This window comes from Puma concolor, chromosome A1, assembly GCF_028749965.1.
Source record: "Puma concolor isolate L17-30 chromosome A1, mPumCon1.1.hap2, whole genome shotgun sequence".
Classification (NCBI taxonomy): domain Eukaryota; kingdom Metazoa; phylum Chordata; class Mammalia; order Carnivora; family Felidae; genus Puma; species Puma concolor.
This window is the reverse complement of record NC_141667.1, coordinates 236202853-236228301: the sequence shown is the minus strand read 5'-3', so window position 1 is coordinate 236228301 and position 25449 is coordinate 236202853. Positions and strand designations below refer to the sequence as shown.

The following is a 25449-nucleotide window of genomic DNA, read 5'->3' as shown; positions in this document are numbered from 1 at the left end:
TGACAGCAGAGCCTGCTTGGGATGCTGTCTCCCCCTCTGTCTCTGTCTGTCTGTCTGTCTCTCTCAAAATAAATAAACATTAAAGAAAAACTTCTGGTTTTAGAACAATAAAGCTCTTGATATTACTTGGTCTGATAATTCTACATTTGAGATTTCATCCCAAGGAAATTACCTGGTGTATGTGTCAGGGTGTTTGGGGTTTGAGGGGAGGCAAGTATAATTTATACAAACATTGTCAATGGGAGCATCATCAGGGTTGATTCCAGAAGTGGGGGTTTGGGGCAAATACAACCAGCTGTCTATTAATAGAAAAGTACAATGTAGTTAGTAAGTGTAATGTACAAACATCCAGATTTGTCCAGAAAATAATACTTGGGAAGACAACACAAAACAGTATTACTCACTGATTACTGTTATACTATCAAATATATAAATTAATATCGTTTAGAATAATGTTTGCAATTACAGTGATTTTCAGATTTAAATATAAACTATGTATACTTTTTTTTGGTAAATTTAGTTAAATTCTTTTTTTTAATTTTGTTTTTTATCTTTTAAAATGTGCATCCAAATTAGCATGTAGTGCAACAATGATTTCAGGAGTAGATTCCTTAATGCCGCTTACCCATTTAGCCCATCCCCTCTCCCACAACCCCTCCCTCCAGTAACCCTCAGTTTGTTCTCCATATTTATGAGTCTCTTCTGTTTTGTCCACCTCCCTGTTTTTATATGATTTTTGTTTCCCTTCCCTTATGTTCATCTGTTTTGTCTCTTAAAGTTCTCATATGAGTGAAGTCATATGATTTTCGTCTTTCTCTGACTAATTTCACTTAGCATAATACCCTCCAGTTCCATCCATGTAGTTGCAAATGGCAAGATTTCATTCTTTTTGATTGTTGAGTAATACTCCAGTGTGTATGTGTGTGTGTGTGTGTGTGTATGGAGATACACACACACACACACACACACACACACACCCCACATCTTCTTTATCCATTCATCCATCGATGGACATTTGGGCTCTTTCCATACTTTGGCTATTGTTGATAGTGCTGCTATAAACATGGGGGTGCATGTGTCCCTTCGAAACAGCACACCTGTATCCCGTGGATAAATGCCTAGTAGTGCAATTGCTGGGCCATAGGGTAGTTCTATTTTTAGTTTTTTGAGGAACCTCCATACTGTTTTCCAGAGTGGCTGCACCAGCTTGCATTCCCAAAATTTAGTTAAATTCTTAATAATGAAACTGGAACTATTTTGAAAACTAAAAGATTTTTGATATCCTGTCTCTGCCCCTTAATACCTCTCCCTTAAGATGTATTTGATCTCCTTAATGTTACTCAGTTTTCTAGTCTTCGAGTAATAGGTACTTTTTTTCTTATTGGGCACTTTATTAGATTCTTTGCTTAAACTATGGTTACAACATACCTTAAAACTTTACAAAAATACAATTAAATAAATCCAACTTGGAAAATACATTTCCATCTATAAGAAAATATACACATATATGTATTAATATGTGCACCCACACATTCTTTATTAGGAACAAATGAGATCTAGCTTTGCTTTAAAATTAAAGTTTATTTCTGTTGCCATATGTCTGTTCTGTGCCCCCATGTTTCATTGTTAATGACATGAATATTGTGTCTGGTAGTCTGTGGCAGTAAGAAAATGACTGTTGTGTCAGTGAAAATAGGACATTATATTCCAGATTGATCTTGTTGCACTTAAACTAGTATTTTATGCCTCAGTTGCCTAAAATGGACAGGTTAAGAATTTTGTAGTTAAAAATTCAAAATTTATAGTTTTAAAAGATAGCAATTTTAAACTAATGTGAATCATGTTTATTATTAGAAATACTTGTGATGATCATATTCACAACTTGGTGAAAGACCATTTTATTTACTTTTGTATCACCTAGATGAAAACAAAAAGTAGAGTAGTAGTCTGGACTGGAGGAATGTAGGAGAGGCTTATTGAGAAGAATTGTCATCTGTTATTAGCATGATTACTGCCATGTAGTTAATGCTTGTTTCAAAGTATCTTGATTAGCATCGACTCTGACAAAGAACCTAATTCCTATTCTCCCTAAAAGAGGACTTGTTAGGTAAGTAAAAGATTCGTCAGTGCACCCATGTGTTCCGATGCCCTAGTGCATGCTGTCTCCATCCCCCGAGAGGGTGCAGACCCAGCCTTGCACTGGTTTAGTAGAGGACATTAGTAAATTCTGGAGGCACCGTCTCCCGTTGCTTATCTTCCAGACCAGCTCCTGAGCTTTCACACGTCAGCTGTCATCACCTGTCATCACCTGTGCAAAGCCTTTCCTTGCCTGAATTTACCCTACCCATTAGTCTAAACTGTCTGCCCCTGGCTTGCTGCTCTGTTGATCTCTAGGCCTCACTGCCTCTTAGTTCCTCAAATACAGGGATAAATGTAGAGTATTTGAACTGTTGACTGTAGAGGATGAAGTTACTTGTTATAAAGTAACATCTGTTTTCTCATCAGGAAGCAGAATTTGTTAAAAAATTCTATACGTTTTTTTTTTTTTTTGAATTTATACAAAAAGCAAGAATTTACTAGAGTAGTTGATAATTTCTTCTTTAGCTTAAAGATGTTCAGCAGCAATACTGGGGTAAAATTTAATATTAGAGGTAAAAAATTAAAATTCATAGCTTGAAAGAAAAAGTGAAACTATTATAAACGGTCTTCCAGACTTTATTCACTGGATTTCCAAATTTCTAACTCCACTCCTTACAAGGTTTCTTATAAAACAGTTTTTTAAATTACCGAATATATGTCTATTTAAGACTTTGCTGCTCATGTTTGAATCTCATATATGTATATCAGAGTTAAAGTTTTTAGTATGTATTGTACATATTGATTAACAACCAAGCTGAAAGTTATTATCTAGAATGTGTGCCCCCAGAAAGTGTACAATGTTTTGTGGAAGTTAAATTCTGAATAAATCTTAGAGAACAGCACTGGCAGTGGTTTCTTATGGGTAGCTGTATTTTGTTTTTTGTGTTTTTTTTTTAATAGATCCATCAAGAATCAAACTTTCCTGTTGACTGCAAGTCTCCATTTTGCCTTGACACATTAGTGCGCATACGAAGACCCCATTTTCACCCCTAAAATAAGGTCTTGGCAGTTATCGGGACAGATAGGCTGTCATTCTCCACTTCTGCCCCTCTGTCAGATATATCTGATATTGGCAGTTTCCTGATCAGCCCAATTCTTGTCTTTCTCAAGATAGAGCTCCCTGCAGTCTTTAACCTTTTTTTTTTTTTTTTTTTTTTTTTAAATCAGGATTGACCCCTGAAATGAAACCAATTTGCCATCTCTGCTGTGTGCCAAAGTCATCAGTGAACTATTTCACAGCATGACAAATTCTGGAGAACAGAATGCCTCTACATGAATGGTTTTCTCTGTAATACAAACATCTTGCTTTAGGAAATAATTGAGTTTTGGGGGAAGCATAGCAACAGAAAACAAGAAAAGCCATAAGCCTGTCCTATAAAACAAGGACATGTTCTTTTAATTACAAACAGGTTTTTGTTTTGTTTTGTTTTGTTTTGTTTTTTTCTGGGAGAAACAAAACAGCAATAGAAGGATATTATAGTTTCAAACAAGAAGTATACTTCAGGTATCTCATTGATTTATTTCGTTGTTCAATAGGCAATAAAAGGTGCTCTGTAATGTCTGTGCATAGCATAGCTATGTTTGAAGATGTTGCTATGATGTAATAATACTTCTAACACGTTGGACCTCTGATCTCCATAGCAAAAATATAGTTTAATAGAGTACGTGCCTCATTAAAATGTAAAATTCTATACATGCTTTCAAAGTGATTATGTTGGATAGCATATAAAAGATAATGGACTGTTTATCACAGTTCTGGTTATTACTAATTTGATTCATGTATCGTCACTAACTACTTGGAAGTTTTGGCTCTAGAGCTAAAAATCCCTACCAGATTCTCCTAGTAGACAAAGAAGAAAGAAAAAAGAAATTAACTTTTTTGGGGAATATTATGTGAGCGTACTACAAACAAAAATTATCAAGTCTTTGAAGCCTTCCTTAATACTGACTAAGCAACAAAACAGAAATAATAACAAAAGTACTTTTGATCTTTAGGGCCTTTCTTCCTGTTTTCTCTTGAGACTTCCATTAGATTATATTGATAAAAGAAATTTAGTGTTAGATTTACCTCTACTGAATCAAAACATCATACCCTGGGGCATATAGAAGGCTACCGTGGAAAATAACATGAGGAGGGACCCGTTGTGTATAGTGTTACTGAAACAACACAACACCATTCTCTTTTGCTTGTGACTATATAGCATGGCCCAAACTGAATTTTAAATTTACTTACAGAGGTAATGTTGGTAATGGCTTTTATCCCCAAGACCTGCTTCAGATCATAAATAGGCAGTGAGTTGCCTAGAAAAGCAATTTGTAACTATTAACTAGAGCTGTGGCCCCAAGCCCCAGTATTAGACCAGACCTTGACAGAGAAGCTGTGTATTCCCCACCCCATGCTGAAACCCAAGTTTGGAACTCGACCAGTCTGATGAGTCTAGAACAGAATGAGGAGCAAGAGAGGGTGTTTGTCCCCCTTTACCTTGTAGCATGCTGACTGATGCCACTCACCCTAGGGCTTCTCAGCTATGGGCCCAGCTGCTGAATGAGTAAGAAAAAAAAAAAAAAAGATTTTCCACTACATCTAAAATAAAAGGAGGAGAGAGATGTCCATGTGCTCTGCTCTTGCCAGATATGGAGATTGCATTTTAGGATTGAGCATTGAAGTGTGGTAAAAGTCCATCACAGCAAACCAGTTAAGCAACCTGCATCTCTGGAGAAGGGGGTGGGACTTAGGGTATGGCTGAGGAGCAGGAGCCGTGGGTGAAGGAAGGGTCTTTAACGTTTAGTTTAGACGTGACTTTATGGTCTGAATTGTTTACAATCAGAATGTATTCGTGTACTATTTATGTCATTAAGGGGGGTGTGGGGAGAGAATCAGATTTTGCCAAATAACAAAGGAAAGGTCTTTGGGGACAGAAGTAATGGGATAGCAGTGACTTAGTTTTGAAAGGTCTAGTCACAGGACACTGAAAACAGTGTGGCAGGAACAGTGTGGGTGGTGGCAGGTGGGACGGGAAAGATTGGTGGGAATGAGCTTGCAGGTGCCTTGCATCCCCTCATAAGGACTTTGGGTCTTATTCACAGGTGGTGAGAGGCTAAAGTAGAAATAATATTTTAGTAATAAGGCATGGCAAAAGAATTCAAAGACTTTTGAAAGGTTCACCTACACCACTGTCACCAACTCTTTTGGTTCTTCTAGTTCTTACTCATTGTACTTTTTTAAAAACCTACTTGTAATCACAGTCTATATATCATTTTGTGTTGTGCTGTTTTCACCCAATCTTGTAAGAATTTTCCGTATTGCTGTGGAAGATTTTAGGCAAGGGAGTCACATGATCAGCTTCCTCTCTTAGAAAGGTGACCCTGGCCACATTGCAGAAGATGGATTTGATGGGGAAAGAATCCTACTGGGGCTAAAGAGTAGGGAATGGGTTCAAGAGATGTTTAGGGAGTTCTGCCCCAGTGGACCATAAGAGAGTTCTAGCACAGGCATGGAAGTTCCCTCCTAAGCCCACATTGGTAGTTGAGAGCAAGCCTCTCCCCTCTGCCAAGTAGAAATGCTGCCTGATTCCTCTTGGAAAGCCCTCCTGGGCCTTCAACACTTTACACTAGTCTCAGAGATCTGACTTCATTTTGAAGTAGGCTGAGCTCTGAAAGTCTCTGCAGAGTGTAACCCAGGGGTGATTGATGAACATCGTGCACAAAAGCAATTTTATTTGTGCTAGGCAGTAGTTACAGGTAGCTCCTGGGGAGTATTGTTAGTGCTGTACTTCCTTTTGGTACCTTGCAGGTTATCCCAGGGGGTCAGGTGTGTGTGTGTGTGTGTGTGTGTGTGTGTGTGTGTGTGTGTGTGTGTGTTAATGATAGAGGTTCCAAAACCTTTTTCTTGAAGGAAACATTATCATTATCATTGTTATTGTTATTATAGTATGCATTAATTGAAAAACTTGATTCACAAAGTTACTTTCAAAATGATATATTGGGAAGGGAGCATTAGGCTTAAGACATGGGGTAGATTCTACTGTTGCCCCAATCTTGTAGATTATATTTACAGGGCAAGTCCTTTAATCTCTCTGGTGCCTAGTTTCCGCACCTTGAAAAATGTAGGGAGTTGTAATTTCTGAAATGTATATGCTACGATTTCAGCAGTTCTTTTCTTTTTGCTGGGGAAAAATTTTTGATCTGTAGTAGTTGATAGAATAATATATTCTATGTTCCATTTTGTCAGTAATAGCATGGAGGCTGTTACCAAATATGGTTAGGCAAGCCTGTGAATTGGTTACTACTGTAAACAGCTTTCATAAAAATCTTTAATTTTAAGGTTCCTTTGATCTATTTGAAGGGCGTTCTGATCTAGTTTCACTTCTGTTTAGCAGACTGGTAGAATTAAAGACCAAGTAGACAGGCTAGCAGGGTGAGAAAGTTTTGGGGGTTGCTCTCCCCCCGTGACCCCCTTCCCTTCCCTTCCTTCTTCCCCTCTTCTTACTTCTTGCTGAGGAGGGAGCGAACCTCACATGTCAGTATAGTAGATATCACTCACTCTAACAGATTGTAGATGACAGTTAATTTAGAGACTATAACACTGTCTGAAATTTTACTTCTGTAAAATCTCCCTTTAAATTTTAGCTTCTCTTTTTATTTAAACATAAAAACCTCGAAGCCATTGAGGTCATAGAAAATTCCTCTTAACTTTGCTAATTCATGTAGGAAAGACTTTAGTAAATTGATTTCTCTAGAATTTATTTGTTTAAACATAGGTACATACTTTGCCATTTCAAAAGAAAAGAACAGAGATATCAGGTGGCTCCTTCCCTCCTTCCTTTTACTTAGATTGAAGTCATCTTTGAAGATAACATTTTCCCTTAAAGTTGCAGGGCATTTTATATATAAGTTGGCAGGAAGCACAATATTTAAACTTCCTGTCAGATGCTCCACAGTAGTGAAAACAGACTGATAAAAGGGCCAAGAAAAGCCTTCGCTCTACATGCAGAAGAGCACTGCCATATTTGGGCCTTCATGAAGTTTGCATATTGCTTTGCATATATACACAAAGTTTCCTTGGTGACTTCCTGTGTTCGATTTTAATTTTTGAGTAAATGAGGTTTTTTAAAGGTGGATTTATGTTATATTGGCATATTGTCTATTTAAAAGAAACCACTACTGTCTACTGAAAAAAAACACTATTTTGTTTCCACAGAAACCTGCTAATATTTTAGTTATGGGTGAAGGTCCTGAGCGAGGAAGAGTAAAAATTGGTATGTTTTATCTTTGATAAGTCACAGCGTAGCACTCTTTTAAAACTTTTGCAGGCAGCTGTATCACTTCTAATTTTTGCTGTAATAATATGCATATATTCATGTAGTTCCATCTGATCAAAGCCATTTCTAAAGAGTTTACATTAAAAGTGAAAAATGTTTCACACTCTTAAAAGGTGTCAGACAATCCTTAGAGATTGAAGTGTTCTAATTATAAAATAAACCATGGAAGTTTCTTAGAAACCTTTGCGTTCATTAAAAATAGCCTATAGAGGTGAGTGGCTTCTATCCCTGTTAGAAGCCAGCCTCACCTTTAGTCACAAGGGCATACAGCGTACTAGTAATTATACCATCAGTTCTGTTCACCTGAGCCAGATTAGATCAGAACATATGCCTCTGTTGACCTTGTCTAGATCAGAAATTACCAACTAGGAAAACCGTTAAGGCTGGATAGGTACAGAACCTTAAGTTCAAACTAGCCTGTCTTACTATAGAAGGCCTTTGCCTAATGGGGGAAAAAAAGTAACAAGCATTCTATACCTTGGCGTGTTTTCTAATAGCTCTGTTTTCTTATATATGAAAGCAAAACTTTACCCATTTCTGGTTTGGTACCTATAAAGATAGAACTAAAATTTATTTATTCTAACTGGTTATTTTTTTCATTGTCTTTTCCAAGTTGTGTTTGTTGCATTTATTTAGTTTGTCTTGTGTGTGGGTAGAAGAAATGTTGTAACTAAATTATATTTAAAGGCAGCAGGATTGTGGGAGTATACAAAAAAGTAAATAGTGATTTCTGATTGAAGATTTAATATAGATCCGAATTATCATCTGATTTGTACCACTTTGCCAACAAAGAAAAACCTAGGTGTTGCTAATCCCTTTTCCCTGTCCTCCCCTATAAAGTCCCCAGATCTCACTTTACGCTTTTAATTAGACTCTTAGAATGTTCTTTTATCGTACAAACCTTGCAAATTTTTTAGTATCACAAACATTTGATGCACCTCAAAGTGCTCCTAGTCATTGACTCCCTTTAAGAGCTAGGCCCTGTCAGTACTTACCATAGAGTCACCAAATGCTATTAAGTCCTTACTTGTGTTTTAAAAAGCCCAATTTGGTTGCATCAAGTTCAAATGTAAGTTCAAAGCATGCAAAATAGAAAAGATTCAGCCAACTAGTAGTTATAGGCATGGTTTTACTATAAGATTTGGGGAGATCTTATATAACAAATTAAAATCTAGTTTGGAATTATACTTCTATATAATGTGTATGATGTTAGCAAGTTTGGGGGGATACCAGTGACTTAAAGCATTTACATTTAAGAAGAAATATTAGTTCTTCTATAAACCAGTATTTAGTAATGTGAGTCATGTTTTTAATTCTTTGCCAAATTTCTGTGTTGTTTTTTTTTAACCTCCATAATTGAGTAGGTTAGACAAGGGCCTACTTCATTAAAAATGTATATTAGGAGAGCAAAACCAAACAAACGGTGGATAAGTCTTGACATTTTTGATAGGTGGTATAAATATTGGTTGTTCATTCAACATGTATTTGACAAAAGCTACGTGTACTGACAGTAGATTCTAAAAGACACAGATGAAAAAAAGACAGTTTTTGCCTTTAAGATTACAGTGTAGTAGGACAAACAGCCATGCCTGAATAACTACAGTACTTACTAAACTGTGTCAAATGCCACAGCTCCCGTTCTGAGCTAGGAGTTTATGACATTTGTCAAATCATTTAATTTCTTCTTTTGAAAATTTCTTCTTTTTTCCTCTTAAAAAAGGGAGGCGATTGAACTAGATGGCCTTTAAAAAGTCTTTTCCAGCTTAAAAAAGTTACTATGAATCTTTAAAGTTAAGCTAATAAAATTCAGCCAAAATAAATGGGGGGAAATAGTGGTGTTAACATACTGTATCGTCAACTTCTGATGATCCCAGTGAACAAGGCTTATTGATGCAAATAATGGAAGGCCTTACTGTAACTGATCTGGTGTCTCAATGCTTATTACCAGTACAAAGAATGGACGTGCAGCTTAACAACCCTGTCCCCAGCATTGGTGCGACAGGTGGAAAGAAATCTGCCCAGGGGAGTAGGGTCACCCTTGACCTCTGATAGCAGAGCCTCTCTGTAACCCAGGTGAAGAGCAAATGACAAGAGTTTGCCAAGATTGAAGATCTCAAACTTGGTTTATATTTAGGCTGTTGAAAGGGATGAAACGTTTTTGGTGCCCCCCCCTCCCCCCCCCCGTCCACTCCCCCTGCCCTGCAAATTTAGCACTTTTTTCCTATCTTATGAAATAACAATGGTAAAATTAGAGTAGTCAATTAAATTTGTAAAAATCTATTGACTCAACATTATTATTATCTTTTTTTACAGCTGATATGGGCTTTGCCCGATTATTTAATTCACCTTTGAAGCCTTTAGCAGATTTGGATCCAGTAGTCGTAACATTCTGGTACCGAGCCCCAGAATTACTTCTTGGAGCGAGACATTATACCAAAGCTATTGGTGAGTAGAACTAATTAAAATTCCATGACATTTAAAAAGTGGCTTTGTTGTTGTAAAATATACATATTTCTATATAGTAAATCAAATACAGAAAATTATAAAAGTAAGAACAAAAACAGTCCTAAAATTCTTTTACCTAGAAATACCATTATTAGCATTAGGAGGGTATTATTTCAAGCATCTCTGTCTGACAGATAAATAGATATTTTAAAACTTAAAACATATGGGATCATACTATGCATTCTAAGTAAACGTGTATTTTAAATTTAATTTTACTTGAAAAGAGAAGTAAGCACAGTAAAATTTCTAAACCCTTAAGCTTCAGACAAATGTTTCTTTCAGCAAAAGAAATGTTAACTTCTAAAAGATCCCCTTAGAGTTAAGGGGAAAAAATTATGGAAAAAGTAGGAGTTGGAAACATCTTAATTCACTTTTCAATTTTTGACTGTGTTGGTTACCTCCCTACAATGAACGACTGGGAAATGAGTACTCTTGTACTTCCTCCACACCGACCTCTCAGTTTATAAGCTATCTTAGAAATGTCATTGTCATCGTTATTATTACTAGCTTGTTGATGTTTATGACATTAATTTTGTTTGCCAGCTGTAATTCCCACCATGTATTCTCAGGTTGTGTATTATAATGAATTCAGTGCTCAACTACCACAGTCCTTTGACCACCTCTTTTCCATTACCGAGTCTTTATTCCGCCTCATTTTATTTGGCTGAATTTTATCATTGAGTACTTTTCTTATGTGCTTTGCTTTTCTTTTCTCCTTTATTGTGTGTTTTTATTGCTTATTTAACCTGCTCTGCGTTCTCCAGAATGACATCGAGCCTGCTTTTTTTCTGTCCCTTGGTTAACTCCATCCTGAAGTCATCTATGCTTTGCTGTATTCTGGATTGATTTTAATCCTGGCTTTTCTTTTTTTTTAATTCCTCTGTGTTGGATATGTTTCATTCTGGGCTTTATTATTTTGCTATAGCATATTCTCAAGTAACTTGCTTTGGAAGGGAGGTAAATTTTCTAGTTCTTGTGTTTCTGAAAAATGCCTGTGTCATACTGTATCACGCAGTTTGGCCAGCTTTAAAATTCTAAGTACAAAATAATTTTCCTTCAAAATTTGATGATGCTCCCCCATTGTCTTGTATCATTAGTGTCGCTAATGAAGTCTCATGCCAGTCTTATTCATTGGTGGATTACTTCGGTGGTTTTTCTTTCGAAAACAGATAAGAATTCTTATCGTTGTATTTCACAGTAATGTGCTGGCTCCTTGGTGAGCACGTTCATCCTGAAGTTCATAGTGGAAAGTCTGTAGAAAACTCTGACACTAGTCTTTTGATTTCATACTGTCTACTTTCTTTTTTTTTTTTTTTAACTTTTTTTTAATGTTTATTTATTTTTGAGACAGGAGCGACAGAGCATGAGCAGGGGAGGGGCAGAGAGAGCGAGGGAGACGCAGAATAGGAAGCAGGCTCCGAGCTGTCAGCACAGAGCCTGACATGGAGCTCGAACTCACAAGCCGTGAGGTCATGACCTGGGCTGAAATCAGATGCTCAACCGACTGAGCCACCCAGGCACCCCTCCTTCTGTCTGCCTTCTGTGTTTCTCTTTCCTAAACTGAGTATGGGCAGATATTGGACTCCTGGGGGTAATCCTTTATACCACTTTTCTTCTGTTTTTCTGCTTTTGTCTTTTTTTTCCTAGAACCCCTTCTTATTCTCTGTTAATTTTTTGTCTTATGGAAAGAAGCTTCTTGAATATCTGTGAGGACAGTGCTGTATTCCTGGAATAATTACCTGTGTTTTCTTTATAGGCTCCCTTTTTATTAATTTGTCTCGGTGTCTCCCTTCCACACGTCGTGTTCTTGATCCTTTCCTGTCTCTTCATATTTAAGAGTCACATTAACAGAAAGCTGCTTGCGAACTTTGTGTACACAGATCATAGGGCTCGTTGATTGGCAGACGTTAGGGTAATCTAGCAGAGAACTTTAACAGGGGGATCCCCAAGTGTCAGCATGCACGAGTCTTTGCCCTGAGTCCATTCAGATTCTTTAAGGGAAGAGTCTTTCCACTTTGGGCCCAAGTTTTGTATAGCCCCAGGGCAGCAGAGGGGACTAGGGGAAGGAGAATGAACTGTTTATAGAATACAGACTTTGTAACTGGTGCTGCAAGGACAGACTCTTCACGAAGTTGTACAGGACAGGCCTGCTTCCCACTCGGCAATAATACTGTGGCCTACGGTCTTCTCTGAGCTGTTCCATCTGCCTTCCAGCTTCCAGAAGTGTTCTTACATATCTCTGCCAAATCAGGTCTTCATATAGCCAGTCTCTTTTTTTTTTTTTTTTCATTCAGATCTTAGTCAAAACGCTACCTCTTCAGGGAGAGCTGTGATCATACAGTCACCCTGCCTTCCCCATCCCACTTCTAGCTTACTGCCGTGGTAACATTGAACAGTATCTAAAATCCACTAAAGTGGATAGACGTTGCCCAGCTGGTCACCCTGGTAGGCCAGTGCCTACAGGGTACACAGCGAGAACTCGGTACTCTCTGTTGAATAAATGAGCGAATCCTGTCCCCAGGGATTTCCTCCTGTTCAGAAAGGACGTTGCTGCCATTTCAGTGTATGTAAATGAGGGAAAAGAAGAAATACTTGTGATTATTCCCCTGTCTTAATCTGAGCCCAACATGTCTTTCTTCAGAAAAAAAATTTTTTTTTTTTTTTTAATTTAAAAGGTTATTTATTTATTTTGAGAGAGAGCAAGACAGAGCCCATGAGCTACGGAGGGGCAGAAAGACAATCCCAAGCAGGCTAGACGCTCAGCGCGGAGCCCAGCGCAGGGCTCAGACTCACGAACCGTGAGATCGTCACCTGAGGCAAAATCAAGACTCAAAAGGACACTTAACTGACTGAGCCACCCAGGTGCCCTCAGAAAATCTTTATGTTCACTAATCTTTGTACCTGCTTTGACATCAATTTCATTTTATAGAAAGATAAAGGTAGATAAAGTTAAGTCAGGGAGATATGGGACTTCTCTGTGCTTTGTGGCTGTTATACAAATCTGAAATTACTCCAAAATAGAATACTTTTTGAAAAGTCAGTTACAAAGAAGGAAAAGTAAAAGTTATTGAAGCTAGTCCTGTTTTGGGGGTACATATTATTACCTAGGCACATGTTTGGTTATCTTTTTTATACGTGTGTTCTAAGTGCTTAGCATATCAACTAATATGATGCATAGCTATTTTTTCCATCTAGAAATGAATATGTAAGAGCAGGGTTATTTTTGATAAGACATATTAACAGACTATACAAAGAAGTTATTGCCTAATCTTAGCTGTTATCAACTGAAAACTTGAGACTGAATTGATTGAAATTAAGTAAAAAATACACCATCACAGAAGCTTGTGTCTCTGACTTAAACTGTTTATTATCTTTTTCTCCAGAAACATTTTATCGTGAACACTGCAGTTTGTATAACCTGTTACTGTTCACGAGGACAATCTCTAGTCTGGCAGTTTTGATGCAGGGCTGCTTGTCACAAAGCTAAACTACCAGCCAGTTGTCCAGATGGCTCTATAATTTGGAAAGGAGAAGGTCTTTCTTCATATTTTTCCCCTTTTACTCCGTCATCATCAAAATTCATCGGATAACTGTTAGAGAAACAAGAGAAGCCAAAACGTACGCAACGTAATCTGACTGTAGCCTTAGCTCCGTCACTCGGTGGGGCGGGAGGGCGGCGTATGCACGCTCATGCTCGCCCTTAGCAAAGGTTTAGTTCTTTAGCCTCGTTTTTTGAAAGTGAGAATTTAGCCTAGGTCATCTCCGAGATTCCCGTTTAAATCCAAAAGTTCTGTGACGTTGGATAAAACAATTGCTTCTGAGGGAGGGAAGTTGCAGAGGGGACTGACTGGAGCGTAGATGATTGAAACCAAGGTCAGTGCCAGACCCTTTGTGGTGGTGGTCCCCACCCCATGAATACCTGGCTTGGCCAGGATCAATCTTGGAAAGCCCTTTTCTTTTATGCAGACATTGACTCAAAAGTGTTACAATATAGATACCTTTCAAATTACTTTTTTGAAAGCGAGAAATCATACATAGACCATTTTTAACACAAATTTTTAAAAATAGAATAAGGGAATAAAAAAGGAAACTTCTTCCTTGATTCCAGTCTCTCCACCACATTCGCATTCCTCCTATTACCTGCGTAAGTAGCCTAAGGGTCCATTAAAGTATTCAACAAATTCCACACACCACACACAGTGAAAGCTACTTATCAAAGAACTTGCCTGGTGTTTTTACTTCCCTGTCAGATCATTGTGGTTTGAGCAGCTGATAGAAGAACCTTTGTAGTTGATGCACAGATTACTTGTTCAGTAGTTCGTTTCAGGGGCATCCTTTAGAAGGGTGAAATCTGCTAGTGTAGTTAGTGGATTATGTTACACTGAAGGATATTAAGAAGCAGCAAAAGAGCATAGAGGGAAATGCTGTCCCCACCCGCTGTCGCCAACAGATTTTACCCACTTCTGTAGAACTGCAAGCTGAATCATTAAACCAGAGCGAGTAAATAATGGGTCAGTAAACATTGTACTCCCAGTGACAAAGTTTAATTCAGTTTTAAGTATTTTGGGGTTTTGTTTGGTTGACTTTGTAGACCAGGCTGAAAGAGGAGTTTCAGTTTTTAATCATCACTAAAGCAGTCTTAAAATTTTACTAAAGTATGGTACACTCGGATGTTTGTTCTCAAATAACTGAATGCCCCCTGATTATGTGGCGTTCTGTTAAGTGGGAAATGCATTATAAGATAAAGAGAAATGAGAATTTACTCTTTAACTAAGGTAGACACTTGCTATTAATACATCTGTTGATTAATACATTATTTAACAAGCCCCCCTTCCCTTGGGTCTACATGGCATGCTAATTCCTATCTACTTTGGCTGGTTAGTTCAGTAGCTATACACAAGTATTACAAATTCTGAGAAGGAGATGAGATACATAGGTTTTTTTTACCTTGGAAAGTCTTCTAGAAGGACGTAGGCAGGGAGGTGAACAGGGAGGGACTTTTTCATGAACTTGGCACAATCCAAAAAAAAAAAAAAAAAATCAGGCAAGATAGAAAGGAGAGACTTATTTACACAGATTTAGAAATTTATCTGAAATAATAGCCTGCTTGTAGCTAACTTAACTTTCTGATTAATGTCTGGATCAGGATTTTGAAGAAAGGAAGGATGATGAGATTGCTAAAAGGTAAGAGATAATAGAAAAGATACAAAGGGGTATTAGGGTAAGGTTAGGCAGGGCTTAATAAACTATTTCGTCCTACTTTCTGACTTTTTATTTTGGAAGCAATGTAGCTTTAAGGATAGCTACACGACTTACTTGCCTTCATCTTCCTTTACCTAGTTTGTTTTCTTCTTTAGAATTTTTCATAGCTAACCAGAATGAGTTGTCCGGTCTTTTGGGTGCTGTGAGTAGAGTTTTACACATGCAGACTGACCCATCAGCCCCTTTTTGTGATGCTACTTAGTTTGTCTCCCTTCCCTTTGATTGAGATTAACATAGGTCAAGCTATTTATTTGGCACACATGTAAAGAGAATAATCACAAAATCGTTTTTTCTGTGTACTTTCTGGCACTAAAAATAATATAGTTTGGCTTGTGTTTCTTGGTACTTTTCCATATGGTGGTATTGGCTGACTTGGTTCTCTGATATGGGAGAAAACTGATACGCAAACACAGCGTCATTTTTAAAAACCGCTTGTCATCAGTGTGTTGTGTAATCTCTAATAAATAGGCGATTAACTTGTTACTCTGAAATGTACATGTGATAGTTTTACATTCAAGATCTATATTCCAGTTTTAGAGTTTAGGAATTCTCAGCGAATTTGTAAATTAACATTTTTTCTCATTTTCTATTTATGTGACAGTTATTAACATACCTGATTAATTGCCTTTAATAAAACAGTGATTTTTATTTTTCCCTCTATCATTATTTCTATTTACCATGGTTATAAGATCAGTCAAAAACCACTGACTTGAGTGTCTGCTATATACACACTGTTGTACTTACTAGTATGGAGAAGTCAACCTTGTTGGCTTAGGGCTTTCTCAAGAGTGGAAACTAAATAGTTTCAGTTTTAAATTCTAAACTGGCATGTAGCTCTTTCTTCTACTAATAACAGTTCTGTTGAGTAAAAGTTCAGTCTGAATGAAAGTTAGCCTATATCTTAAAGTGAATGAAAGGAATTTGTTGGGTTAAGGAGGCATGCATTTGCCTGGCTTTTATAAGTAATTCCAGTGAGTTTCTACCCTTTGTGCCTCTTGAAGTAGAATTTTGCTCCCTGTTTTCTTGTCTTTATTAAATTGGAAAATCTGATGCTACTGTAGCATAAAGAAATACTTTGAACAAAAAAAGCTGTTCAAGTAGAAATGTGATTTCATTAGAATATTTGAGGTCAGGCACTGTCTTTTTCTTATTGGAATATGACCTTGCTTGCATGAGAGAATAATCATTAGACTTTACAAATTAGCAAGTACATAAACTAGGTGAAGAAAAAATATTTTTACCTCAAAAAATTGTGCTGACTTTTTTTGGGCAAGTATGCCCAATTTCAAAGGCTATTTGGGTTTTCTTGTTTTTGTTTTATTTTTTGTTTAATTTTGTTTGTTTGTGGTTCCTGTGCTCCATATGTAGCTTTGTATGTATTTCATAGATAAGGTAATGTTTGAAGCATTTAAAAATTGCCAAAAATGTAGGTAATAAATTTGATTTGAATTTGGAATGAAGCCACTGGGTGGAATGGAGGTATAATAGGGAATGAAAAATTGGGGTGGATTGGGTGGGAATATATTTACAAACAGTATTCCATGATATTTTAAATTATAATTGCTTTAGGAATTAATATGACTTATTAGGAAAACAAGAAACAACCACTCCCCACCACGATAAAAATGCATTTTCTTTTGGAAAGAACCACTTTATTTTCCTCCTTTCTTTTTCTTTTTTCCTTTCCTTTTTTTTTTCTTTTCTTTTTTTTTTTTTTCTTTTTGTTTTAAAGATATTTGGGCTATAGGGTGTATATTTGCAGAACTACTAACGTCAGAACCAATATTTCACTGTCGACAAGAGGACATCAAAACTAGTAATCCTTATCACCATGACCAGCTGGACAGAATATTCAATGTAATGGGATTTCCTGCAGGTACACATTATGTTTTTGTTTTTGTTTTTAAATCACTGTTGTTTAAACTTAGATATCTTCATTGGAAAGGTGTGTATCTTAAGCTGATGAAAGCCACTCTTACTCAGTTCTTTATATTTGTGACTTGCATTAATCAAAGATCCTTAGAAATAGCAAAATTTAGAGTTCACCTATTAGCGTAAAGATATTTGTGGGTCTTCTGAATTCGAGGAGTATATTTTTGTTTCATTTTATTTTGTTTTGTTTTGTTGTTTAATATTTGAAATGATAACATGTTTGCGATATCTGTATTAAAAGGTGCCTTTAGTTCTTACCAGGGGAAACTATAAATAAAATTCAGTAGTATGTATTTTGGTCCGGCAGTACGTATAATAATGCCATTACTTGGGATTTGAGTGTAAATTTTGAACATTATTTACATTTAGGGCACTGTACAGAATCACATTATGTTGAATAATATGAAACGTAGACTATTTTTGCTCTATCACCCTGGCTGGTAAGAACATTCTTTTAAGTGTTCTATTAGAACAGCAACCTTGCGTGCACTGATTAGCGGCAGGGAGAAAGTTGTTAAGGTGTCTCATCACAGGCGTTAGACCTCACCAGCTGTGTCTCCATCCCTTGTTATACCACAGAATGGTAGTTCTTCAGTCACCAAAAACTCCCCAGAAGTCTAGAATAATGGATATTTGCTTAAAACACATACATAACATTGGCTAGTGAGGTACTTATTAGAAATGGTTTCTCATTAGGAAGTTTTCTCAGGTCAGGGTAACTCAAGACTAATGCAGAAATACCTGGGAGTTATAATTTCTCATTCCCTTGTTGGAGTGTTAACACAAATACTACCTTTCTGCAGAATTGGTCAACAGTTCTGTGAAGACTGCTTTTTTGTGATGGGAATTGTATTTATTCACTAAATATTTGAGTACCTGCCATGTGGAGGCACTGAGTTATGCATACAGTCTTGTTGATATAACAGGCATGACTCTTGCCTTCTTGGAGTTTATACTGTGGTACTCTAAGTAGAATGTTTAAATAATAGCTATGGATGGAGTAGGTGGAGGAGAATGGTCTTTTCTTCCCACTTGTGGATGTGTCCACCATCTCTAAGGCCCGAGGCAAAGGAACATGGCTTACAAGGAGGTGAAAGTGGGGGTGGCTTCTGTAGGAGATGATTCTTAATGTGTAGTTCCATAGTTACGGTAGGCTCAGCTTATAAGAAATTTGAAAAGTAGGCAGCAGGGTTTAGATTTAATGTGCAAGAGAATCCACGATAAATTCTTGAAAACTAGTGATGTGGTTTATGTTCCATTTTAGAAAGATTAGCGTGTGGTGGTGGGTAAAAGTCAGTCAAAGAGAGGGAACCGAAGCCTTGCAAGCCAGCTCTTTGCCTGTATCACGGTACTCCAGGTGTAAGTGATTAAAAAAAAAAAAAAGGATGGGAAGTAAAGGACAAAAATGGAATTGTTTCTAGGAAGTGTGTACTTGAGGGAAAAGTAAAAGATTATCAAGATTTCTAGCTTGAGAAATTGACAAAATAGAGAAATCAGAGCAAGGAAATAAGGAGAAGATTCCATGCAGGAGTTGTGTATTTAGTTGACTTTACAATATGTGATATTTATGGAGGATAGGTAGTAGCTGTTTGTGTAAGTGGAAGGAAAGCTCTGAAGGCCATTTAAAAACTAACGGTAGCTATTAAGCTACCTGTTGTACTACGGCACCTGGTAGTCTCTCAGTAAAAGTCCATTGGTAGTGATGGAAAAAACAAGCTGTCTAGCATGCGTTGTTCGAGCAACTCTAAGGCCAGCAGAACTAACTGAAACATTTTCCACCTAATGTACCTAGTAGCTGGGGTTGTTTTTGTTACCGTTATTGAAACTAGCCAAGCCACCAGCTGACTTTTTTGCATACTAGTTATATCCTACCCTGTTCTATTTCAGACAATTGTTGTCGCTTACATTGATTGCTGACGTAAAGCAGTGTATTTAATAAAGTGAAAGTAAGGAGGGTCATATTTTTTTTTAAAGTGCATCTTATAGCTATGGAGGGAAAAGATACTACCTTTGTCATTGAAGAGATTGGTTGCTGATTTAACCAAGGTATTGAGTGGAAAAGGGGAAAAAGTTTTACAAACAGAAATAGAATGATTTAATAATAGAAATATTTATTAATAGCTTATTCCCCTCTACTTACAGAAATTGAGGCAAAAAAGAAATTGAGGTAACTGATAGTAAATTCTATGGAAAGTAGGCACTAAAAAGATAAACTCAAAAAGATAGAGATCTAATGCTATGCAAGGGATGAGAATTGTATTTACAGGTCAAGATAAGACGTTTCTATAGCTAGTCAATTATTTGAGATCTGTGCTTTCATGGAAGGTCAAAGTGTATGGCGTGTAATAAAAATTGAGGTAACTCTTGTTAAAATTCTCGAGAACAGGAACCTAGACAACATAAAATGTTATCAATGTATTCCACAGATAAAGATTGGGAAGATATAAAAAAGATGCCCGAACATTCAACATTAATGAAAGATTTCAGAAGAAATACGTAAGTTGGAAAGAAAGTAGACCCTTTTTTGATTTCTGCTTTCCCACAATACTTAGGTATAAGCTTGAGTACTCGACAGAATACGGAACACAAGGTTATGCTAACAAACAATTTTACTTATTTACTTAATAAATATTTTACATTATGGCATTCTTTATTGCTCAAGATGTTTACGTGATATAAAGACGATAAACAGCTAATTTTAGTAGCTAATTTGGGTAGAAAAAAACCCTTTCTGTACCTATTACTTTCTGGAAGCGGCATCAGTGAAAGTATCATAGCTGAAGCAGTAAGAGACTGAAATACCCAGCCTTGCTAGCACTGACTTGCCTCCCCACCTGGGTTGTGTAGTCATTTTACGTAGGCTTTAGCAGAGAAGAAGGAATATTTCATTTATCTGCAATGCAAGATCAGAGAATTGGGAGAGAGGACAGTTTATAGGCCTGTGACAAATGTAAAAAAAATTTTCTTTATACTAAAAGACTGAATTAAACATTTGACCTGTAGTTATTGAGATAAGAGTCATATAAAAAATGCTATTCAGTATATATTATTTATGAAATTATTTTGTGTTTAATCAGTGGTATCCATTCGTAAGTGACTAGTGTGCATGAATGAAATGTGAAATTGATCTAATGCTATGCCGATAACGCCATTTTTTATACATATTCTGTACCGGTTGTTATTAAAATGTTTGGAAAATCCTCAGCCGATGTAAAATTAACCTCAAAATCTAATAGGTATTTCATAGTATTTCTCTTTCAGGTATACCAACTGCAGCCTTATCAAGTACATGGAAAAACATAAAGTTAAACCAGATAGTAAAGCATTCCACTTGGTAAGCTTTAGAGAACAATAATAATTTTTTTTTCCCCTTGATTAGCCCAACCAGAGGTTTTTTGGGGTCATTTTATATGGTTACTTAGCACTCTTAGAGTACTTTATTTTTATTTATTTATTTATTTATTTATTTATTTATTTATTTATTTATTTAGAGTAATGGTAAATGCAGACATCTGGTTGGTGCATCTTAGTAAAGGCATGAAAATATTTGTTTTTGCAAACCCATAACATGGTTTAACAGACTAATGTTCAGTTATATTAGATTTTCTAAAGGTTGTCTTTGTATCAAGGCTGTCGAGAACATTTTTAGAGTTACATTTATTGGTTTTCATCAGTTATTTAAAAGTTCCAAATATTTCGAAGAATCTAAAAGAAAAACCATCCCACTGCTCAGAAATAATTTTTACAGGTTATTTTGTATTTCAGATCTTTGAAAGATTGTTTATAAAATTTTTAACTCCCAAGATACTCTTACAGACTTGGGTATTAGAAGTCCTTCAGTGATGGTGTGCACTGTTTGCATTTTCTGGAAGAATATGAGAGTTGCGTGATTTATTTCTGTATAATGGAAAAATAACTTGACCTAGAAACTGAAAGAATCCATGCGCTATCATAATTTATGAGATTATATTCAACTATTGCCGATTTAAATTTGTTTACAATTTAATTTCCACTTTTACATCATTACAATTAAAAATGATTTTCAGCTTTATGTTTTTAAGAAAGTTATATAACATACTTGGAAATTTGGGGGAGCAGGCTGTATTATATTTGGCTTAAAATTTTAATCCTTTATTCTCGGTATTTTTAAATGAGTTCATTAAGTGGGATTTTTTTTTTTTTTTTTTTTTTTTTTTTTTGCCTTGAAAAGATTATATTTTCCTTTATTACAGTACCAGGCCACTTGCAAACATGTCTTCTATTTCTGCTTTTTCTTCTCTGTCTACTGCTTCTGCTCCTACACCTTCTACTTATTTTTATATCATGTCCTATATCCTATATTTCATATCTTATTAGCAACTTAAAAAGCAGTACTTAACCTATCTTATTAGCACACAATATATTATTATCCAAATAATGGTTTCTTATAACGTACTTGAAATAGGACCCAAATAGGAAGGTAAGTTAGATCCTTCAACATACGGATTATTTATTCTAGCAAAATAATGGTAATAGTGGTAGACTGAAAGTCACAGTTTGCCCTTCCTTCCCCCCAGTTTGCTGCTTTTTGACATGGTCTGAAGTGGCTCTCATAACCATCACCACTGACATCCCAGAGAGAGACTTCCCTTGCAGCTTATTTGCTCATTTTTGCCAGGGTGACCTACCTTGTGTGGGCCCATCTGAAAACTCGGACTAACTCCATTAAAACTGTTGACTATTTTAAATGGCAAATCCGTGCTTTTCTTTCAACTCTAAAATTGAAGCTGCACTTCCACTGAAATCTCATCAAAATTAAATTTAAATCTCGCCATCCCGGCACGTCTTCTGTATTTCTGAATATTTTATGTCCTTCTGTCCTCTGTGCCCTCTCCCATCAAGTCTCAGCACGTCTGTTGGTTTTCAAGAGTGGTCCTGGTCCACCGCACCAGAGTCATTTGGGAACTTGGTGGAAAGGCAGCTCTTCGGACCCCTGCCCAGACATCCCAGTCAGAGCTCTGGGAGCGGGGCCAGCGGTCTGCTTTCGGAAGTGCGCGAGCGGTGATTCTGATGTACTCTGACGTCTGAAAACCACCGCATTAGATCAAAGAGGAGAAGCTGAGAGACCACTATTTAGATAAGCTCTTAAATCACATGTTAAAGTCAAACATTCTAAAATAAATAAATAATAAAATATGTTAGTTCGTAAAGTCTTTCGGTCAACTATGTTTTAACCAAAAAATACTGAATTTTCACGTGAGTGCGACATTTCTATAGGTAGCAAGGTAACAATAACAATAATAATAGCAGCTAACACTTACTGTCTTTGTGCCAGGTACCATTATGTTTGCTTTCCATACATTAACTCATTTAATCCTGAAAACAAACCTTTGGTAGTAGACACGATTGTTAATCTCCCTTTGACAGATGGGATTACAAAGAGAGTAAGCACCTTGTCCAGAGTCATTCGGCTCATAAATGTCAAGTCAGGACTTGACCCAAGCAGTAACCTTGGAGTCTCCCATTCATAACCCCTCTGTACTTTACAAGTTCTGTATCAAGCATCATATTTATTTAGACTAGGATAGCACTGGCCAGGAGAGCTTTCTCTGATGATCTGTGCTATCCCATAGGTTAACTTCTACCCACATGTGTCTCTTGAGCTCTAGCAATGTACCTGATATGACTGAGAAATTGTTTTGTTTTGTTTTGTTTTTTTAGTTTAATTTGGTTTTAGTTAATTTGGATTTAAATCTAAATAGCCACACATGGCTAGTTTATTATTTGTGTTATAATAATGTTTCCCCTTAATAGAAAAAGAATAGAAAAGACAAGAATTTAGTTCTGTCCTAAATTGGGCAAAGCAGTTCAGATAATGTGGGTCATTGGTTTGGAGTAAGGCATACGTTTAGTTACTTCTGAAAGGAGAACCAAGTAAGATCATGATTATTAGAATGACTAAATGTGAATTACTACATTAAATAGAAAATAAGTTTTCCTATTGTTAATTTGGGGGAATAAATACCTTCAAATGGTGGCATTTTCATCAAAAAACATACACTTCGCACATGTGTCCGAGGAGATGACTATGGGAAGTAACGCAGTAACGTTTTTATGACTTACGGTTTCAGCTTCAGAAGTTGCTTACCATGGACCCAATTAAGCGAATTACCTCAGAACAGGCTATGCAGGATCCCTACTTCTTAGAAGATCCGCTTCCTACATCAGAGTAAGTGACCCATGTATTAATTCACCAGCACGATGGAATTTTTTGGAGCGTGCTTTATTTTAGCTACCAACTCCAAGTTGCCACTCCTGTGACAGGAGGACCTGAGGAAATCCCCACAATAAGCCAGAAATGAGCTCTGATGACCGAGGTGTCATTTAGGCATCTCTGGCCGTGTCTCGCTTTGCGAGACGTTGCCGGCTCTAGTTTCAGGTGCACTCCCGTTACTTGGTGGCGGGTCGCGTGTGGGTGCTGCCACCCCCTCAGACTCCCCGAGGCCGCTCACCGCTTGCACTCACACTCTGTGTTCCCAACTGCAGATCTCGTTCCCTAAGAGCAGTGACGTTGCAGCTGGCCTCTACATTTCGGGTATAGTCATAAAGAGTAAGCCTGGGCCAGAAGGAAGTTGAGTCATATTCGATGATCGATTATTTTTATAGAGTTCTGAAAAGCCCTCCCACGGCCTGCTGTAATGTCACGGGTTAGAAGAGTCATCTCTTCACAGCTGCAGGAAGAGTGCTGGGTTTACAAATACGGAGGCAAAGCCCACCTTAAAAGAGTAAAATGAAGGATCTGAAATATCGATTAGCATACTGGAAATCATTTCTCCTTTTTTTTTTGTGATCAGCGTTTTTGCCGGTTGTCAGATCCCTTACCCCAAACGAGAATTTTTGACAGAAGAAGAACCTGATGACAAAGGAGACAAAGTAAGTATTAAAGTACATTTCCTGCCTCTTGTTGTGGCCAGTGCGACCGTGAAGATAATTTTGCTTGTATTTGGTTCTCCTTCTGAGTTGAACTTTATTTTTCTGTTTAACCAATTGAGAAGAACCAGCAGCAGCAGCAGGGCAATAACCATACTAATGGAACTGGTCACCCAGGGAATCAAGACAGCAGTCACACACAGGGACCCCCGTTGAAAAAAGTGAGAGTTGTCCCTCCGACCACTACCTCAGGTGGACTAATCATGACCTCAGACTATCAGGTATTTCTAGTGTGTTTTGTTTTGGCTTGCCATATCCATACTTGTAAGTGGGTTCGTGACCTTTGGGAAATGCAGTATAATTAAGAAAAATGCTGACTTTTATGTACCTGGGGAAATGACACTGACACGAGTGTCACTGGCATGGAGAAACACTGACCGATACAGTAGAGGGAGCTGGCTTTTGAACCAGACAGGCCTAGAATGATCGAACTTAAACTACGCCATTCATCAACTCTGTGACCTTGGACAGACAATGTGACATTTCCCGGCTTTAGTTTTTCATCTGTAAAATGAGAGTAGCCAAGTCTAACTGGTAGCTGTTGTAAGAGTAGCCGTGATATATCCTAGCGCCTTAACTTGTAGCAGCAGCTCGGTCAGTGCTGTCTGTTGTTTTGAGACAGCCATATACCGATAACGATTAAGCACACAGGCTTTCAAATCCCAGCCCAGCCACTGACTTTGGGTAACCTTGAGTAAGTCATTCAGATGTTCCCAGTTTTCTCATTTACAGAAATGGACAATGGCAAGTGTCAAGTTGTAACAACGATTTAACGAGAGAACGTATGCTGAGGCACAGTGGCTGGCCTGCCTTGAGTCCTTAACGGATGTTACCACTCTTACTGTCTTCATCATCATTCCTGCCATCAGAAGTCTTAGTAGCATTCGTAGCACCCAAGTTTATTTATTTATTTTGAGAGAGAGAACATGAGCTGGGGAGAGGCAGAGAGAGAGAGGGAAAGAGAGAGAGAGTCCCAGGCAGGCTCCGAGCGTTCGGCACAGAGCCCAACTCGGGGCTTGAACTCAGGAACCTGAGCCGAGATCAAGAGTCAGACGCTTCACCACTGAGCCTCACAGGCGCCCCCTTAGTAAGCGCTTCTTAAGTGGTGGTGGTGATGCTGGTGGTGACTGTAATGATAAGAGCTTGTTTGGTACTTACTCTGCTAGCTTTTATACTAAGCATGAAACCTACATTATTTCATCATTATCTCAGAAAACTGATGCTCAGAGAGGTTCCATAGCTTTCACGTGTTCCCCTGCCGAGCCGGGGGCAGACCCAGGACACAGACTCAGATCCGACTGCCAAGGCTGCCTGCTCGTGG

The 25449-nt window shown here is 37.4% G+C and overlaps 1 protein-coding gene across 4 annotated transcripts in view; it reads left to right on the top strand.

Annotated features, from left to right (window-relative positions):
* The window catches only part of CDK8 (cyclin dependent kinase 8), a 113283-nt gene that overhangs the window by 85146 nt on the left and 2688 nt on the right, over positions 1 to 25449 (top strand). Inside the window, exons 5-12 of one of the 4 annotated variants that reach the window (XM_025924205.2) lie at positions 7340 to 7397; positions 9774 to 9905; positions 16960 to 17103; positions 19586 to 19655; positions 20421 to 20493; positions 23270 to 23367; positions 23993 to 24071; positions 24194 to 24349. In XM_025924205.2, coding sequence (XP_025779990.1) covers positions 7340 to 7397; positions 9774 to 9905; positions 16960 to 17103; positions 19586 to 19655; positions 20421 to 20493; positions 23270 to 23367; positions 23993 to 24071; positions 24194 to 24349 — 810 coding nt within the window. Of the gene's footprint in view, positions 1 to 7339; positions 7398 to 9773; positions 9906 to 16959; positions 17104 to 19585; positions 19656 to 20420; positions 20494 to 23269; positions 23368 to 23992; positions 24072 to 24190; positions 24350 to 25449 lie in introns of all 4 variants that reach the window. The other 3 variants (XM_025924204.2, XM_086714877.1, XM_086714884.1) reach the window with 3 other exon arrangements.